The sequence below is a fragment of the Spea bombifrons genome, chromosome 1 (assembly GCF_027358695.1).
Source record: "Spea bombifrons isolate aSpeBom1 chromosome 1, aSpeBom1.2.pri, whole genome shotgun sequence".
NCBI classification, from domain to species: Eukaryota; Metazoa; Chordata; class Amphibia; order Anura; family Pelobatidae; genus Spea; species Spea bombifrons.
Window position 1 is genome coordinate 76,050,002 of NC_071087.1, and position 20,996 is coordinate 76,070,997.

At 44.5% G+C, this 20,996-nt stretch overlaps 1 protein-coding gene across 1 annotated transcript in view; it reads left to right on the forward strand.

The window, feature by feature from the left end:
- The first annotated feature begins 10,637 nt into the window (after positions 1 to 10,637).
- LOC128497856 (beta-1,4-galactosyltransferase 1-like) overlaps positions 10,638 to 20,996 on the forward strand; it is a 45,250-nt gene continuing 34,891 nt past the window's right edge. Inside the window, exons 1-3 of the mRNA XM_053468094.1 lie at positions 10,638 to 10,720; positions 12,519 to 12,756; positions 20,396 to 20,583. Of these exons, the coding sequence (XP_053324069.1) occupies positions 10,638 to 10,720; positions 12,519 to 12,756; positions 20,396 to 20,583 (509 nt within the window). The remainder of the gene's footprint in view (positions 10,721 to 12,518; positions 12,757 to 20,395; positions 20,584 to 20,996) is intronic.

Genomic DNA, 20,996 nt, shown 5'->3' on the forward strand with positions numbered 1-20,996 from the left:
ATGATTTTCATTTTTTATTTTTTTATTTTTTTTAGAATTTATGTACTTAAAGAATCTTTTGGGGTTAGTTTTGCTCTCTTTGGCTATCACTCTCTCATTTTCTAGTTTAGCCCATCTAATCACCTTTTTGCATGCTTTATTGGTTTCTTATATCTTATATAGGATGCCTCTGATTCGTCTGATTTAAATGCTTTAAAAGCCATTTTCTTATTTTTATTTTTTTGCTTAACGTCCCCAATAAGCCACATTGGTTTCAATTTGTTTCTTTTTATATTTATTTCCTAGTGGTACATACTGAGAAGTGTACCCCGCTAATATTTGTTCGAAAATACTCCCATTTTTCCTCAGTGTTCCTCAGTGCTCCCCCACTTGAATGTTAGACAAAAGATCAACATTGTTTGTTATCATCAGATCCAGACAAGAATCCTTTCTAGTTGGTGTTTGTACGAGTTGTGACATGAAGGTGTAATTTAACAGGTTCAAAAACCTGAACCCCCTTGCAGAACTACTAGTCCCTCTATCCCAATTTATGTCCGGGTAATTAAAATCTCCAAGAATTAATGTGTTACCGAGATGTGCAGCTTTCTCAATTTGCTCTAACAGATGTTCTTCCTCATCATTATTAACATTAGGTGGTTTATAACATGTCCCAACCAGTAGTTAATTTCCTTTTTTTGCCCCAAGTTGATATCTACCCATAAAGCTTCCACATTTCCCTTGTCGCATTCTAGATGCTTAATATTTGACTTAAGCTCGTTGTTAACATACATGCATACCCCACCTTCCTTCCTGCTTTTTCTGTCCTTCCTACATAACATGTAACCTTTTAAGTTAACTGCCCAGTCATGGGTCTCATCCCACCATGCTTCTGTTATGCCTATTATATCATATTGCTTAGTGTATCCTATTGCCTCTAGTTCCCCCATTTTGTTATTTAGGCTCCTTGCATTAGCAAGCATACATTTAATATTATCCTGAATTTTTATTAATACATATCTCCTCTGTTCTGATCTTGTCCCTCCCCCATCTCCACCCCCTTGTTCTGATCTGAAGCCCCTCTCCTTTCTGTGCCAAATCCATTTTCAAGATCTCTGTGTCCCTCCCCCTATCACTAGTTTAAAAACCCCTCCAGCCTTCTAGCCATCCTCTCCCCTAGCACAGCAGACCCTCTTCCGTTTAGGTGCAATCCATCACCTCTATAAAGATTGTACCCAAGCGCAAAATCAGCTCAGTGCTGTAGAAAGCCAAAACCCTCCTTCCTACACCATGACTTTAGCAACGCATTAACCTCCCTGATCTCCCGCTGCCTTTCTACTGTTGCGCGTGGCACAGTTAATATTTCTGAAAATACTACCTTGGAGGTCCTTTTCTTCAGTTTACCTCCTAATTCCCTGAAATCATTCTTTAGGACCTTCCATTTTCCACTGACTTTGTCATTGGTACCGATATAGACCATGACAGCCGGGTCTTCCCCAGCCCCTCCCAATAATCCATCCACTCTGTCAGCAACATGCCGGACCTGAGCACCCGGGAGACAGCAAACTGTCCCGTTGAGCCTATCAGAGCAGCAGATTACCCTATCTACTTTCTTAATAATAGAGTCCTCTATCACCACAACCTGTCTAACCTGTCTTACACTCTCAACCCCACCCATAGTAGAGGGGCTGTTCCCTCGGCTGTAAGAAGGAATAGCTTCCTCCAGTACAGCTACTCCTGAGCTGTTGCACCCAACATCTTCACTCAAGCGGGCAAATCTGTTAGGCTGCACAAGGTCAGGACTAGCTAAACCCTTCCTCTTCCCTCCCCCTCTGCTACCACGTGTAACTGTTACTCAACTACATGCCTGTTCCCCAGCAAGAGGGCTTATCTCCTCCCTCTTCACTACCTGCCCCCACTACACTCTGCTCAGTTATCGAAAATTATTATGACATAATTTGTTGCCCATGCACTCTGTTGAGATTGTTGCAACTGTAGGGTGTCTAGGGCCAGTCTAGGGCCAGAGTGGGGAGTGAACTTTGCCCTAATATTGTGAGGACAGTGGATAATAAATTATTCATGTGCAGTCATTTGAGGCATGTAGCTGTGTCCATCTAGCTAGTGATCTCACACTGAAGGACTGCATCTGCTACTCAAGTGACAGTAAAGGACACAAGTCCACCTGGCATTTTCTAGTTTGTCCAATGGCCAGTCAGGGCCTAGCTTTGTCTATATACTGAAGTATTCTGTCCTTTTAGAAAAGAGCGACAGGAGAGGGAGAGGGAGGCCTTTTGGCTTACACTCAATTGTGTAATGTAACAATTCGTTTTTTTCTAATTATAGATGGATCCATTGTTCTTTAATGTAGAGGCATATATACCATTAGGGACAACCACAACCAAATTATTAAAACATTGTAATTGACAGAACATGTAAAGGACCAACGTGAGATAGCCATGTCACATAATACTGGGTTATAATTCACAGTGACTAATAATAAAAATACCATCCAACTGCCATTTCTGCCAACAAGAGAGGCCTGGCACCTTCTTTTTAACACATTAGTAACATTATATCATCCCAAGTGGCAAACTGTAATGTTCCTGAGAGTAGCCAGAAACCTGTAGGGAGCTTTTGCACATTTATATACTTGCAGAAATGATTCTGGAAATCCTTTTTACACCTTTAATAAACAGTTTAGAAGATTTGTAGAGGTACCAGTTTCTGCTCTGCTGGCTTCCTTCCAACTGTCACTTACACACCCTTACTTAACATCCTCAAATCATGTGACCTCTTTCAAGACCTTTTCCGTGTGCTTGACATCACAGCTATGATCACACAGCATCAGATCTAGAGAGAAGACATCACAGTCAGCCACCAGTGGTGTAACTAGAAACCACGGGGCCCTGGGGCAAAAATTCTCTCGGGCCAAGAACCTTGTTCCACAGTGCCACCTGTGCCCTCAACAGGTTGTGAGCTCCACCTTTTCCTCAGACCCAAGAAGCTTATCAGCACTATCCCAACCCCCAAACCTGTTTGTGCCATATTTACCCCCAGCTTGTCAGCCCCCCAAACAACTTATCTGTGACATCTTTGCCCCAGCTTGCCAGTGCCCCCAAACAGCTAATCTGTGCTATCTTTGCTCCAAACAGCTGGCCTGCGCCATCATTTCCCTCACTGTCAGGTTCTACCCTACTCAGCTAGGAGTATTCCATACTTTGTTATGCCCATGTTGTTCTACAACCACTAGTGGGCGCCCTTCTCTCTCTGGAGCACCCAGACCTCCTTATTGCAAGCAGCTGAACCTTCTTACCTGGATTGACCCCTGCCTATATAAACCTGCTCTGCCCTTCAGTCACGGCCTTTGCATTGAAGTTTTAGGACCATTTTGCTCTGGCCCTGTACCTGATCCTGACTTGCTCCTGGCTTCCTGCGTACCCGTACCTGAATTGTTCCTGGCTCCCAAGCCGAGTGCCCTGCCAGTGGGCTCGCAAGCCAAGTGCCCTGCCAGTGGGCTCGCAAGCCGAGTGCCCTGTTTCAGGGTTTCGGCCTACCTATACTGGCTTTCCTCCTCATGGCTCTCTGTTTGGCTGCACCCCCTTCCTCTTATAACTTTTGTGTCCAAGTTAACCCCTCCTCTTCCTGCAGGCTGTGACTATACTAACCAGCTAGCTCAGTTGCTGGTTGCCCTTTCGTGGTTCCAGACCCGTGAGTGCGTGCTTCCAGTGTTTGATTCTTGTGTATGACCCGGCCTGCCTGACTCCTATTCTGGTGCTGATTCCTGCTTGATTTTGGACTACGTGGATTTCTGGCCTCCTGACCTTGGCTTGTGTGACTACCCGTTCTGGCTCCTGACCTTGGCTTGATCCATGACCACCCGCTTGTCTTATGCTTTGGATTCTTGTTATTATTTTATTTTAATAAACATTTTCACCAGTACCTTTTTGCCTCCGTTCTGATTCACTGGTACCCTGACACCCTGCCAGTGGGCTTCCTGCCGCCAAGCCCTGCCAGTGGGCTTCCTGCTGCCAAGCCCCGCCAGTGGGCTCCCTGCCATCAAGCCCCGCCAGTGGGCTGCCTGCTGTGTTCCCCACCAGAGGGCTTTCTGCCAAGAGACCTTTTACCTGTACTTGTTTTTCCTGCCAACTGCCTTAATACAGACTATATCATAGTATTCTGCCTCCGGTTTGTTTCTTTGCGCCTGCCTGTAACATCTATCTAGTCATTATGCATCGTGGGGTACAGACAGAACCCCTTGTATCCCCTGCGTCTGGGCTCCCGACCTGTTTACCCGGTTGGTGACACTCATACAACTTGTCTGTGCCTTCTTTGCCCCCTGCCCCCCTTCCAACATACACTCTGGCACACATATGCAAACACACATACACAAATTACACACACTTACTCATACTAACACACACGCCATCTCACCCCACTTACAAATACTCATGTAGCACACTACACACTACATTTCACTGCGTAATAGGACACAGAATAGGGCAATGTAGGCACACAGAAAATAAAGCGTTTAATGATAATACATTATGCAAACAGTTTGAGCAAGACTAGTAGGATTAAGGTCAGAGACGTAACTAGAAACCCCCGGGCCCTGATGAGAAAATTACCCCTGAGTCCCCCAACTTCCACAGCTAATCTGGGCCTTCTCTGTCCCTTGCCCCCCTCCTTCCAACATAAAACATATGTAAACACCCTTATCGCAATGCCAGTGATTAAGGTTCCAGTGTGTTAAGCAGGACCCTGGGGTAGAACAGGTAGCTGGACCCACGTAGCAGAGATGGTATAGCAAATTCACAAGAGAAAGCCAAAAACAGGGAAGTCCAAGGTCGTGGCAGGCGGCACAGAAGCAAAGTTGAGGATATCTGAGGTCAGGGCAGGCGGCACAGGATCAAGGTCAAAAGGCAAGCCAAGGGGGGGGGCGTGGTTACCAGCCGACCAAGATGGCTGCCTAAGCCTTGAGCTCTGCAGGACCCTCTCCGTATTGTTTAAAAAAAACACGTTTTATGCTACCATGGGCAAGCACACCAAGCTTCCCGGGACCCCGAAACCACAGGGGAGTAGGGATAAGCAACCTACCACCTCGGTGCGTGCGTTTTTCCACGCAGCCCAGGATCAAGATTCTCGGGACTCATTCCCCAAGATGGCGCCGTCACCCGCCAGTTCCCATGAGGAGGGAGCCGAAGACTCCTGTATTGACCCGCCGCTTCACGAACTCGCTCTGCAAGACGCTCTACGTCGTCTCCCTACGAAATCGGAGATGATTCCTTTGATAGAGAAGGCTACGCAGGGCATACGTGATACTCTGGCTGAAATTAAAGCGGACGTGCAACAATTGGGCGACCGCGTGGCCGCTGTTGAGCATGACAATGCTAAGATCGTCACTACGGTTGATACTGTCACCTCTCAGATGTCGGACCAGACCACTACACTCCGGCTTCTCGTCCGCAAGATTGAGGACCTCGATAACCGAGGTCGCCGGAATAACCTACGCGTACGGGGAGTTCCTGAATCGGTTCTTCCACCTGACATCGCACTCACGCTCCAAACTATCTTCAATGACGCCCTGCAAAGGCCTGCTGATACCCAGATCCTTTTTGACAGGGCGCACCGAGCATTGCAGTCCAGGGGCGAAGCTAACAGTCCTCCAAGGGATATCATCTGCCGCCTCCAGGACTTCCCCCTAAAGGAGAGTATCCTGAAGGCCTGTAGAATGCGGGTGAGTCTCACCTGGGATGGTAATCCCATCTCTATCTTCCCAGACCTGTCTCCAACTACGCTGCAGACCCGGCGCGTTCTCAAGCCCCTTACTATGGCTCTCAGGGAGGCCTCCATCCCCTACCAATGGGGGTTCCCCTTTGCCCTTATCGCCCGACGGGACGGCGACACTTTTGTGCTTCGGCAGGCTGCTGATGTCCCCCGCTTCCTGCAAGATCTTCACCTGCCGCACCTGGTTATCCCGGATTGGGAAGCCACCTGCCCGATCTTCGCTCCGCTCCGTGATCCTGCTACGGATTGGTCCCCCAGGCCTCGTCGCACTAAGCGCCAGAAGTTGCCAGCCACCTAGGTTTTCCCATCATCTCTATCGACTCCCCCTGGATGTCAGTCGGCTCTTCAAAACGCGAAGAAATTTCCTTCTCGCGAGGAAACATTTTTATGAGCTAGGCGATAGGCCTGGGAAACTACTTGCGCGTGTCCTGCGTGCTAAGAGGGTGGCCACGTATATCCCCAAGGTTAGAGATTCTAGGGGTGCCCTTCACCACACGACTAAAGAGATAGCCGCGTGCTTTGTGGATTACTACCGTGAGCTGTATAATATTTCCCCGGGCCTTGAACCCGATGCAGCTACTGCTTCGCTTATGGATACCTATTTGGCTCGACACCTCCGCAAGCGCATCACTGATATACAGAGAGAGGACATTAATTCTCCCATTAGCCTGGAGGAGATAGAGGAGGCCCTTAAGTCTTTCCCACAGGGGAAGAGTCCGGGACCGGACGGTTTTAATCCCTTATATTACAGGAAATTCTTCTCAGTTTTGGGTCCACACATGGTCACCCTCTTCAACTCGCTGGCTGTTGGAGGTCGACTTGACCCCCACTCCAATGCGGCTCACATTACGGTGATACCCAAGCCTGGCAAGGACTCTGAACTATGCGGCAGTTACCGCCCGATCTCGCTGATCAACACTGATCTCAAGGTCCTTGCAAAGGTCTTGGCTCTCAGACTTTCTCCACTCATTCCGGGCCTGATACATAGTGATCAGGTAGGCTTTGTCCCCGGGCGGGAGGCCAGAGACAACACCATTAAGGTGCTTGATCTCTTAGCAGTAGCTCAGTCACGACGTGCCCCTTTCCTCCTGGTCTCCTTCGATGCGGAGAAGGCCTTCGACAGAGTTTCGTGGGCCTTCCTGTTTCGGGTGCTGGAGAGGTTGGGGCTCGGCCCTCGCTTTCTCCATCAGGTGAGGGCCTTATATACCTTGCCTTCGGCTTGTGTGAGGGTTAACGGTGTTCTTTCGGAACGCTTTCTGTTGACGAATGGCACGCGACAGGGTTGCCCCCTGTCACCCTTACTGTTTATACTCATGTTAGAGCCCTTGGCTAACGCCCTCCGTTCCAATCGTAATATAGCCGGCCTCTCGGTAGCTGGGGTTGAATACAAGCTTTCCATCTTCGCAGATGATATGCTTTGTATGCTCTCTGACCCCCTGAAGTCCCTCGCGCATGTCACGGCTGAGCTCCAGCGATTCCACGCGGTCTCCCAGTACAAAATAAATATTCAGAAGTCGGAGATTTTGGGGTCCCATATACCTTCTTCCATAAAGGCTGCTATTCAATCACGTTTCCCCTTTAGATGGGTGGATAAGTGCCTGACTTACCTCGGTGTCCATATTCCTGCGGACCTCTCCTCCTTGGTTAGGGTTAATTTTGACCCGCTTCTGTCATCGGTTATCACTGATTTACGTCGCTGGTCTTTCCCGCATATCTCCTGGTTTGGCAGGGTGGGTGTTCTGAAAATGAACATTCTCCCAAGGTTTTTATATCTGGTTCAAACCCTCCCCGTTTACCTCCCTAGGTCGTATTTGAAGGCTTGGCGCAGGGCTTTTACCAAGTATGTGTGGTCGGGACAACCCCCCAGATTAGCTTTTAATTACCTGGTCCGCCCGAAGGATCGTGGCGGTCTGGGCCTCCCGGACATTGAGGGGTATTGGATAGCCTCCCATGCTCGTAGGGTGGTAGAGTGGACGGCGGGCACGTCTAAGCAGTGGGTTTGCATTGAAGACTCCTCCTTTGTGGCCGAGATTGCAGCCGTCCCCTGGCTGGAGGATCAGCACCGCCGTCCGTTGATACCCAATCACCCGACGCTTATGCCCACTTTGCGTGTCCTCCGGACCCATTTGATACGTATGGGTTGGCTGAGGTCCCCGAGTCCCCTTTATCCTGTCTCCTCCAACCCTGCCTTCCCCCCAGGAATGGGTAGCAGTGTCATTCGGCGCTTCTTGCCTGCTGGGACGAAGGTACTACGACTCCATCATTTGTTTCTTGACAATTCGCTACGGTCAGCTTCCTCCCTGACGCAGGTCATCCCGGTGCCTTTTCACCTGCAATTTCTCCTCCACCAAATCAAGCATTTTCTCACAACGTTTTCTCCGGCCTTTGACCCTGCCGCCCCTTACTCCCCGTTTGAGATTATTTGTGCTGATGAGGGTCGCCATGCCCATCTTTTATCTACCATGTACAATCTGTATTTGACGCACCGCTCACAGACTAAACCTTATTTTTTCAGCTTATGGGAAAGGGACTTGAGTCTCTCGTTGGACGATGCTGACTGGGAAAAGATTGCCCTTCTCACCCATAAAGGGGCTATCTCCTCCAGGCTTCAAGAGTCCTCATACAAATTGCTTTCTAGGTGGTATCGGGTCCCAGCAGAACTCCATAACTTTTTGCCCCACGTCCCGCCATGCTGTTGGAGATGTGGTTCTGGTATTGGCTCTTATCTCCATATATGGTGGGATTGTCCCCTGGTCAGGCCTTTTTGGCTCGCTGTTGCGGCAGTGATTCGGGAGGTTGCGGACCCTGATTTCCACCTCACCCCTGAGGGTGCTGTCCTCCACCACACGCGGTCGAGTCTGGGGTCCTTCAAACGCTCCCTGACCATTCAGCTCCTAAATGCCGCTAGGGCTACCATCCCTGGGTTTTGGAAGCAGCCTGTCTCTCCCCCACTCGCCGCCTGGTTGAAACGGGTTAACTTTCTCTGCCATATGGAGGATCTAGTGTCGTCCTCTAGGGGTTTGGGGTATAAGAATGGCCTGAAGTGGTTGCCGTGGAGGGAGTTCCTTAAGTCACCTACCTTTCAGAGGGTTCTGTCGGGTCTTCCTGGTTCTCCGCCGGTCCTGGATCCCCCTTGACCTACCTCGTGACTCTGTACTGTATGACCTGTATGGTCTTTCGCCGTTACCTATATCTCTTTTGCTACTGTGTAACTCTGCAGCCTGCTGTACTCTTAGTTTTTACGACACTGCATCCACTTTTTTTATTTTTTTATTTTTGTTAATGTTTGGTTCTCTGTAAGTTTTGGCTCGGTATTGAGCTACTCAGTTTCTCAGGTCGTGCCATTTATTGCGCCTTCCCTTGGCAGTGCTCTGAGGGATTGTTTTTTTTTTTTTTTTGTGTGTGCTTTACCAATAACCCATGTACAGATTGTTTATATGTCCTATTGTTCTGATTGTGCCTGATGAGTAATGTACTGCGTTTTTGGCACTCTGTACCATTCCTTTGAATACTGCTCCTGGTATGTGCTCTTTATGATATATGTGTCAATGGTATTTTTTTCTCTTTCAATAAACTGAGAATTGAGAAAAAAAAAAAAGGCAAGCCAAGGTTCGGTACAAGGTAGACACAGATATAGCACAAGGAACTGGAAAAACAAATACCCAGCGCAAATAACAGTAATACTCTATTGAACGGGCACTGCAGTAATGGAACTAAGGGTTTAAATAGGAACAAGTGCGGGAAAGAGCAGAAAATGACAAACAGGAATAGAGAATAACGTCATTGCGAGCGAAGCAAGAGAACAGTGTTGTCGCGCACGGCATACTACTGATGTACCGTGTCTGTGTGCACTGTAACCCGCGAGCTTCATGGGCGTGCCGCGCTGTCACGTACATCAGTGCGCACGCGCCGCGGACATACCACAGCGACTTACTCATTAAGTAGCGAATGCTGCAAACGAGCAGCGTCAACCTGCACATCTGCCCTTGAGCGTTGGGTGTTCACGTCATCCCAGATACGGTAGGTGCAACGCAGAGGACTGCCTGCACAGTGACCAACGTTCACAGTGATTTAGCCTATTACTTTGACTTTTTCTTCTGAATGGCAGTTCCCAAGGTTCCTGCACACCGCTACTTTCTTTGTGATGTTCCATGCCCCCTTTTTCATGATGGCATGAAACATGAAAGCTTAAATAATAGACCAAGGAGGAACAGTAGATTTAGTCTTTATGGATTTCAGTAAGGCATTCACCACTATCCCCCCTAGAAGACAAAATTGCAGTGTTTGGATTTTAATATATTTAAATGGATTAGACAATGGATGAATGACAGGAGTACTAGTAAATGTATATTCAGAGAAAAGGTTTTGCTAACAGTGGAATACCTCAAGGAATTGTATTAGGACCCATATTTTTAATATTAGTGATATTATAAAGGATCCTAATGGTATGGTATTTTATAAATTCTGTGACAGAATATAGCATTGTAGGCACTCTTCTGTCAGTGACAACAAAAGAGAGGGAATTGGAACAATTATATCTGAGGACTTAAAAGTAAGCAGGCCATACAGTAAATCTTCAAAAAAGGCAAGCAGTGTGTGCTGGGTTGGTAGCAGCAAGAGGGCCTCTGGTCAGACCTTACCTAGAGTAATTGTGCACAGTTCAGGAAGAATATTGACATTTTGGAGAGAGTTCAGAGGCAATTCTGAATCAAAGAATACAAGATCAGGCATGATTAAGTTCTGAGTCTTACCTCAGGAAAAATGGGCAGACTGCAGTAGATGGGCTGAATAGTTCTTATCAGCAATTTAAATCCTATGTTTCTATGTATATTATGCATCATACCTGGGAACTTATGAGCTCCGGCTACCCTTGCGGGATGCGGCCAGGACAGTTCCACTGCTATCGGGACGTTCTCAATGACGTCAGGGAAACGCCCCCATTTAAAGGGAAAATTGGAGGGTAACGGGGTCTTGTGTGTGGTAGTGGCATCGCTAGCCAGCATCCGATATTTCAAAGCAGGACAGAACCTGTATAGTAAAATAGAAAAATGTCAGCCCTCTCTACATTTGTCTGCATCTATGTCTTATCTGCTTTACCTGATTGATCTACAAACAGGGGCGTAACTAGAAGCCTCAGGGCCCCGGTGCGAGAATCTGTTAAGGGTCCCCCCCAACCCAATCTACCCCCTCTCACACCATCTACCCCCTTCTCACTATCTACATTTTTGGTTTTTGTTGTTATTTCCTTTTATTTGCCAACCTGCCCCCTTCCAGTTATGCACATCTGCCCCAGGCTTGCCACTCTTCCCCCTGATATGCCTTTTAACCCCCTATATGCCCCTCTGCCTCCAGAAATGCCCTATACCCCTATACGCCACTCTGCCATATAGGGGGTTAAAAGGCATATCATGGGACAGAGTGGCATATAGGGGGTATAAGGCATTTCTGCAGGCAGAGTGGCATATAGGGGGTTAAAAGGCATTTATAGAGACAGTGGTGTATAGGGGGATAAAAGGCATTTATAGAGGCAGAGTGGCATAACGGGGGTTAAAAGGCATATCATGGGGCACTCTGTCTCCTGAATGGGGACAGAAGTGACACTGGGGAGCTGAATGGGGACAGCAATGACATGGGGGGGCTGAATGGGGACAGAGGTGGCACTGGGGAGTTGAACTTGTGAACACATACAGACACAGAGATTTCTGCATTATGTTGTTTGTCCCCCACGGACACACTTACATTCACACACATACCGATTGTTTTTGTTTTTAAAAAATACAAAAAAATATACAGTTAGTACAAAAAAATAAATTTGTTTACTGACCTTCTACTTCTTCCACTTTGGGGCTTTTTCATCTTGACTTCCGTCCTCTGGTAGCTGCAGACTGCCGTTCTCTATGCCGACAAGATGTCAGCGACACGACATCCGGTGCTCGCAGCAGTGCGAGGGGGCGGAGCTTTCACCCCTCACCCTGCTCTCAGTCTCATCATCACTAGGCGGCCATCAGATTGCTGGAAATGTAAATCTAAATGGCCGTTGCGTGCCGATGCCGCCGGCCAGAGCTACTTTTTTTTATTTATTTAATATGCCGGATCGGCTTGCCATATTAAAAATATATAAATTATTAAAGTAGTGCCGGCCAGCAGCATCAGCAGGCAGCGGCCGTTTAGATTAGATTTCCAACAATCTGATGGCCGCGTAGTGATGGGAGCAGCGTGAGGGCTGAAAGCTCCGCCCCCTCGCACGGACCTTTCACCCCTCATGCTGCTCCCATCACTAGGCGTCCATTGCACACGGCCGTTGGGTGCTGATGGGGCCGGCCGGCGCTACTTTAATACTTTCTTTTTTAAAATTTAATATGGCTTGCCAATTGTCCCCCTGCCCAGCCCGCCCCTGGCGCCGGAGGCGGCTTCCAATCCCACTCCCAGCCGACCCCCTGAGTGGCAGAACTCCAGGGCCCGGTTGCAGTCGCGACCCCTGTAGTTACGCCACTGTCTACAAATACTTTTTTGGACTGAAATAACTAAGAACTGTTATGTTAGTTTCTATTTAAGTGTACTCAACTCATAAAGCTCTACTTATAAAGTCACATAACAAGTTTTGAAAAAAACTGCACCCCCTACACATCTTACTCCCTCTTTGGCCATACTGAATGATATGGCTTATGTTTTTTACAATGATAAAAGCCTCTACATTTGTTAACGAATTTGCCAAAAATTCAAAAATATTAATGATTTATATTTTGTTTGCAAATACTAACAGGTCCCTTGGATGTTGACTTTAAAATAAATGTGTCCATCGACAAAATAATTTTGGAAAATCTTAATATAACATTTGGAGGCCATAGTAAGCCAAAGAACTGTACTGCTCTACAGAAAATTGCCATCATAATACCCTTCAGGAATCGAGAACTACATCTTACCTACTGGCTCTTTTATATGCACCCCTTCCTACAGAAGCAGCAAGGTGACTATGGCATATATGTGGTGGAACAGGTAAGAGCAGACTCTAACCAACCCCTTTGTGAACACAGGACATACGATAATATCCTTTACCATTGACAACAACCTAGTGATAAGCTGGTCTCTCCTCTGTCAGCCCTGGTTGTCACCTAATAATCTTCAAAGGTCTTCAAAGGGTTAATTCAAACTATGTGTTTAAATGTTGCAAATATTTGTGTGTAAATGTTGTTATGGTGATGAAAATCCCCTCCCTTCTTAAAGTTAATAAATAAGGCAGCATTGCCAAACCCTAACTTACATTCACCAGACAAGCCTAAAGACTTGTTTTTCTCACAGAAATCGTATATTGCAAGGGATTCTAAAAAGGTATATGCAAATCATCTTAACAACAAAAACCTCTTTTTGCCTGTAAATCCACTTTATACACGGATCCCTTAGAGCTCATGTCTGCTGCTTTTAAACAAAGCCTGGGACAGAGGTGCAGAAACCAGACTGCCACTCATGGATAACTTTTTATTTAAAACGGTTTTATTAATACAGAAATACAATAAACAGGTTGATATCTGTCTTCATACATTGGTTACTGCAAGGCATTGCAGGGCAATACACGTACGATACAAATTCAGGTTAACGTAAAGTTCCGAAATACAGTCAAAGCAGCGTACAATTCCAGACATGGCACATATGGTTTAGCGCGTTTTTGGAAACAACCTAGGGAAATGGGGTGGTGGTGTGACTAGGGTGGATGGAGGTAAAAGCAAGAGGGGATTAAGGAGGATGGAACTAGTCATCAGCATCCAGAGTATCCATAAAAGAGTAGTCTCTCTGCAGGCTGTGGACAAACCTGCCACAATTTGACCTGTTCCCTACTCAACACGCGTGTCAGCTGGTAAACCATAAAGTGTCCTTTACACATACAATACAAATGGGTGACAAATGTATGATACACGTAAAGAGATATCCACAATATTCCCATTAGACTTGCACTCACATTCTCCAGATCCTTAAAAACAGGCACATGGATTGTAAATCCCAAATCCCAAATAAATAATATTTATTTTATTAGACCCCATATGTGCCACTTACTATAAAAAAAAACCAACATGATAATGATCCACTCAAGTCAGCACTTGAGAAAGCCGTCTATTGGTGATACACGTCGTGTGCATCACCTGGTGGTAGCGGCTTAGCAACGTCAGACTCCAGGAAGCAGTTTGGAGTATTTGCTGTGCAAGTTTTTCACCTCCCCCAGGTTAGCCCCCCATATTAAGAATTTTTACAGATCATTGCATTTGTTAGATCTTTGTTAGATCAGGTTTGATCAACTGTTTTTTTTTTGTTAGATCTACTCTAAAATAGGCAATATTAACAATCTTTTTCAGGGGGGGCTAACCCATAGCCAGCCCCCCTCAATAAAAATTTCAACAAAATGTTACTGATTATGATAGCTCCGTGTTAGACCAGGTTTGATCAGACAAAATTTTTGTTAGATCTAGTCTAATTACTGAGATATTGCATATTTAATGAGGGGGGCTGGCCCCGCCTCAACTGAAATTTGGATTTTTTTAATGGATTTTGGTAGATATTCGTTAGATCCGGTAAGATCAACTGTTTTTTTTTTGTTAGAACTACCAAGCAGGAGCCGGTATTCACAATCCTATTTTGTGTGCGGGGGATGGGTATACATACGGCTGGGCCCCCCCCCCCTCAACTGAAATTTGGATTTTTTTAATGGATTTTGGTAGATATTCATTAGATCCGGTTAGATCAACTGTTTTTTTCGTTAGATCTACCACGCAGGAGGCAGTATTCACAATCCTATTTTGTGTGCGGGGGGTGGGTATACATACGAGTTGGCCCCACCACAACTGAAATTTGGATTTTTTTAATTGGATTTTGGTAGATATTCGTTAGATCCGGTTAGATCAACTGTTTTTTTCGTTTGATCTACCACTCAGGAGGCAGTATTCACAATCCTATTTTGTGTGCGGGGGATGGGTATACATACGGGCTGGCCCACCTCAACTGAAATTTGGATTTTTTTTAATGGATTTTAGTAGATATTCATTAGATCCGGTAAGATCAAAAAAAAATTGTTACATCTATCATGCAAGAGGCGGTATTCACCATTCAATTTTGTGTGCGGGGGGTGGGTATACATATGGGCTGCCCCCCCAACTGAAATTTGGACATTTTTCAATGGATTTTGGTAGATATTCATTAGATCCGGTTAGATCATTTGTTTTTTTTGTTAGATCTATCACGCAAAAGGCGGTATTCACAATCCTATTTTGTGTGTGTGGGGGGGGTAGGTTTTATTTCCTAAATGCTTTATTTCCTATCTTTTAGCTTTGTATAGCATTTCCAGGGCCGGCCTTAGGTGTTCAGGCGCCCTGTGCGGACCACCCCCGAATTCCACGGAACAGAGGTAAAGCTCAGCGGGACATAAATTCCAAATTTCAGTTGGAGGGGCCAGCCCGTATGTATTCCCATCCTCCTGCATACAAAATAGGATTGTGAATACTGCCTCCTGCGTGATAGATCTAACGAAAGGAAACAGTTGATCTAACCGGATCTAACGAATATCTACCAAAATCCATAAACAAAAATCCAAATTTTAGTTGAGGGGGGGTCAGCCCGTATGTATACCCATCCCCCGCACACAAAATAGGATTGTGAATACCGCCTTCTGCGTGGTAGATCTAACGAAAAAAACAGTTGATCTAACCGGATCTAACGAATATCTACCAAAATCCATAAAAAAAAATCCAAATTTCAGTTGAGGGGGGCCAGCCCGTATGTATACCCATTCCCCGCACACAAAATAGGATTGTGAATACTGCCTCCTGCATGGTAGATCTAACGAAAAAAACAGTTGATCTTACCGGAGCTAACGAATATCTACCAAAATCCATTAAAAAAAATCCAAATTTCAGTTGAGGAGGGGCTAGCCCCCCTCATTAAATACGAAATATCTCAGTAATTAGACTAGATCTAACAAAAAAATTTGTCTGATCAAACCTGATCTAATGCAGAGCTATCATAATCTAACATTTTGTTGAAATTTTTGTTGAGGGGGGGCTGGCTACGGATTAGCCCCCCTGAAAAAGATTGTTAATATTGCCTATTTTAGAGTAGATCTAACGAAAAAAAAAACAGTTGATCAAACCTGATCTAACAAAGATCTAACAAATGCAATGATCTTTTGTAAAAATTCTTAATATGGGGGGCTAACCCGGGGGAGGTAGTTTTTCAGCTTTAAGTGGGTATCTCCAGACAAACTAAAAAGTTATATATAGAAGTCCACTTACTTCTATACAGGCACTGCTCCAGATTATCGAGCAATATAGTCAATACTCTAACTAAAACACAAACGCTAACATTAGGAAGACAGATGTGAGATCTGGAGAAATTCAAGTTTTAAATTCAGTTGGCACAATACCAAAATGGAATGTAATAGAGACTCAAGATGTAATAGAGACTAGTTATAAGAATTTAATCGGAAAAATCAGGGAAGACTTGGTGGCCTGGAGGAATTTTTAATTGTCCTGGCTTGGAAGAATAGAGCTGGTCAAAGTATATGTCACTCCTAAAATATTATACTTGTTTAGAACGATTCCACTCAGAGTTAAATTGAAGTGGATTCAGCAACTCCAAAGAATATGTATGAACTTCATATGGCTTAATAAAAAGCCAAGCACTTCCAAATACATATTAACTAAAACACTGAGAAGGGGCGGCTTAGACTGCCCAGATTATAAAGTCCTCCATAATGCCTGTATGTTTACTAACTTTTTAGCGTGGAATAGGAATGAAAGAGAAGAACCAGAATGGATAATAATAGAAGACCCTAGCAGAGAACATAATAATCTATTTAATCTGTTCTGGATTAATAACTATAGAGGGTTAAACACTACAAAGTTCAACCCTCTAATTCATGGAGTAGTACAAAGTATTAAGTGTTTGAGAAAGAAATTTGATGCAGTAGACTCTCTCCCAGCCTCATCTGCAATCCAAGTTATACAATTAAGTATTGACGATTTACAAATAGATAATTGGCGAAACAATGGAATCTCTTATTTATCTGACATATTAGTATCAGGTAAACTAAAAACTTTTGTCCAGATCCAGGAGAACTTTAATATCCCTACACAGAAAATTTTTACATACCAAAGAATAAAAAATTATATCATCGCATGAGCTGATAGACTTCTTAGGAAATCAAAAAAACAGGGAGCAGCTAACAAGAGCTATTAATCTGCTATGCAGTTGTAGGGAAGAATTAAAACCCTCATTCTTAATCAAATGGGAAACAGAACTGAATATCACAATTGACCCCGAGGGCTGGACATGGGGGATACATCAAATTAGGAAAAGCATTCATTGTGTGACTATAGTAGAACTTCATTACAAAATCTCTTATCGATGGTATATGGTTCCGATGAAATTGCACAAAATAGATAAATCCAATACACCATTATGTTGGAGATGTAGAAAGGAATTAGGAACGTTCTTACATATATGGTGGGAATGTGAGAGGTTAACAAATCTAAAATACAAATTTAATTGCTTGATAAACTCTATATTCCCTATAAATAACATGCTATCCCCACAGGCCTTTCTTCTTCTTCTAGACCAGGGATGTCCAAGTTTTTTCTGCAGTGGGCCACTTCATCAGAATTGTATATGTTTGGGGGCCGCACTCATTTTTCATAATGAGAAAATATGGCCTTTAATAAGATATGCAGATTAAAATAAAGTAAATGACACTTTTCCTCTCACCGATTTCTGGGCCTAGAAAGTTTTATGACTACAAATTCAGGATTCTGTATAAGTAAAAATGAAATAGTTCTAATGATTCCAGGGATGCACCACAATTCAGGGTTCATTTAGCCGAAACCAAAAATGATCCTCCCACCTTTAAAAATAATAATAAAAAACCCCCCCACACTTTTAACCCCTTAATGACAAAGCCCGTACATGTACGGGCTCAAAATACATTGTTTTCAATGGGTTTAGGGACCACCCATTGTCCTTAAGGGGTTAATAAAAGTAAGTTACACACCAAAATTGACAACAATGTTTATATATATATATATATATATATATATATATATATATATATATATATATATATATATCATTATGATTAACAGCAATCTGAGGCATACCCAGATTCCAGCATGTACTGGTTGGCTGGGCATGATAGGAGTGTGATTGCTGTCAACAATCATATATAAATTAATATTGTTATTGTATTTTTTGTCCAATTTTGGTGTGTTAACCACACTTTTATTAAAAGTAAGTAACACACCACAATTGGACAAAAAAATTCAACAATATGACTTGGCATGATAGGAGTGTGATTGCTAACAGCAATCACACTCTTATCATACCCAGGCAACCAGTAATTGTTGGAACCTAGGCATGATGGGACTGTGATTGCTGTAAGCAATCACACTCCTATCATGCCAAGTCAGCCAGTACATGCTGAAACCTGGCTAGTTGCCCCCTTGTGTAATAATGCTGCCAGCCACCACTTACAGCCATCCTGTACCATGACCCTCCACTTACACATCCATGCTATCACACACACTCATTCAGTCATATACTCATTCATTCACAGATTCATTCCCTCAATCACGCATACTCATTCAAACACCGTCCCCCCCCACCCCCTTACCTGCACTGCAGCTCTCTCGATGCCGCTCACAGACTTCAGCAGGGGGCGCAGCCTCCCTCTGCGTCCTCTTGTACTGCACAGAGGAAGCAGGACTGGAGCAGAGTCATGTGATGTCACGTACATTCACGCGACTTCGCTGGGTTCCGCTTCCTCTGTGCAGTACAAGAGAACTGCTTAAGTCTGTGAGCGGCATTGAGAGAGCTGCAGTGCAAGTAAGCAGCAGGGCTCTTGTAATCCCGGTTGCCCTGGCTGCCGATCTCACGCAGGCCCCACCTCGAGGTCCCGTGGGCCGCATGTTGGACGCCCCTGTTCTAGACCTTTCCAAAATAAACATCGAGCAACAAATTTTGTTTATACATATTTGCTCAGCTGCTAGACTATGTATTGCAAGGAAATGGGAAAAACTGAAGAAAAAGAATGGCAGGAAGTATTAAATCAAATACATTTCAAATACGATATGGAAAAGGGATTTTGTTACAGAGAAGGAAAGGGAGACCTCTTCAGAAAAATCTGGGACCAAAAAATTTAACCAAACACTGTCCATATTCTTCTCTATATTATAAGAATGGCAGTTTACCCGAACTGTTTAAAGAAGACTACCCCTGAAGTGTGACTGAAGTGAATGCAATATGTTAATTTGTTCTTTTCTTTTTTCTCTCTGTATTTTCTTTCTCCTTCTCTTACTTTCTATTCTCTTTTCCTTTTTCTGCTATTGTTCTCTATAATAACTTTATATCCACGGACACTGCTACAAGATAAATCATTAGTGTCACGGATCTAGCTAGTCTGAGCGACTACCTCTGCTGACTTGTGCTCCCTTAGCCTGGGACAACACACTTTCCCCGGTTCCCCAGTCACTAGCCGAGACTCAGTGTAGGGTAAAACCAGACTGATTTATTTCTCACACACAGGACTGGATATATCCAGCAAAACACACATTAACATAAAAACAAGCCTCCCAGAGACAACAGGGGCAGTAACGGGATTAACGATACAATAGTGTCCCAACCTCCACTATCTATTACTGGCCAAAACCAGTTCCAGTGTTGGCTGGGGTAAATGTCTGTAGTAGTGAAACTGGGGGGAAGGGGACAACATAATAATGCACCATGGGGTGGAGGGGTCTGATATTAAATAAAAACAATGGCAGTCACTTCCTGGTTGCAGATCCTGGCTGTCTGACAAAGATTAATCCCCTCAGCCAGTGATGACATGATATACTGCTGGGGGAAGCCACAGAAGTCTTTATAAACTCAGAGCCCATAGTCAATAGGGAGGAGGCTGGCAGTTAGGCCTCTCCAGTGGTCCCAGTGAAGGAGGGTTCCATCACAATTAGTATTATATAAATCAGATAGATGTGTCTCGTGAACTTACTTTATTGTGTCTAATACACTGTTGTATATATTGTAAATGAAAATCTAAAAAAAAGGTTATATTCCTTGCAGGGAGGTGGTGAGTACCAAAAACTAAATTTCTACTACATTTTTGATTGAAGTAGCACATTACATAGAGCTGGGCTTGACAAATCAGGTCACTATGGTGACAAGAAATCACCTCATGACACCTAAGGTTTTGCAGGACATGGGGAACATTGGGTTATCCAGCAGTGTTAAAACCACTGGCTTAGGAGAGGCCCCCCACAGCCCCCACATTGGGGGGGGGCAACACCAGCTCTGGGCGTGTTATTTTGCTTGCCTGTCTGCCTAAAAATTCTATCCAAATGTCACACATACTTAAGTATAAGTATATGACCTATTTTTTATGCTGTAGTTGTATTAAAGCTAAACACGGGATGATCTGGTGGGTGAATCTTTCCATACATTTGATACAGCTGACCAGTTTACAGAGTTCAAACTATAGTACTAAAAAAAACCTAATAATATATCTGTTTTAAACCAGCATATTTAATCAGTAAACTCACCAAATGGAATGTCATCATTTACCCTTCTTTATTGCAACACAATAATTAAACTTTGGTGCCGTTCACAGCATGGACAATCAATGTTCAACAGAGCAAAACTAATGAATATTGGGTATACGGAGGCAGTGAAGGATTATGATTACAATTGCTTCATATTCAGTGATGTGGATATCATACCAATGAATCTGAAAAATCTATACAGGTGCTCTAAATATCCAAAGCACATGGCCCATTCTCTGGACAAGTTTAATTTCAGGTAATGGTAATGAAAATATACCGCTGTGTGCCCTTTTAAGTAATAGTTTGTCTTTAGGTTGTAAATACTAGACTTGTGCATTCGTATACCTGAATACCAAACATACGAACACAGCGGCCGAAAAACGTATATAAAGACACAACACGAAGAATCTTCGTGTTCGTCTTCGTTTACTAATCTCCCTGGTCCCTTCCCCATCTAGCCTACCTTATCTACGCAGCATCGCATGGGGTTATTGGGAGCGGAAATCCGTAGGTTCGCCATCAGGAGCTAAAGGGCTGTGCAAGCTACTCACAGGTCTCCCTGCTCTGAGAGTTAAAAGTCCGTACGAACGACCAATAGAGTCACTCGCACGGCCCTTTAACTCCTGACGGTGGAACTTGGCCTTGGAGACCATGATCTCCCCGCTCCTA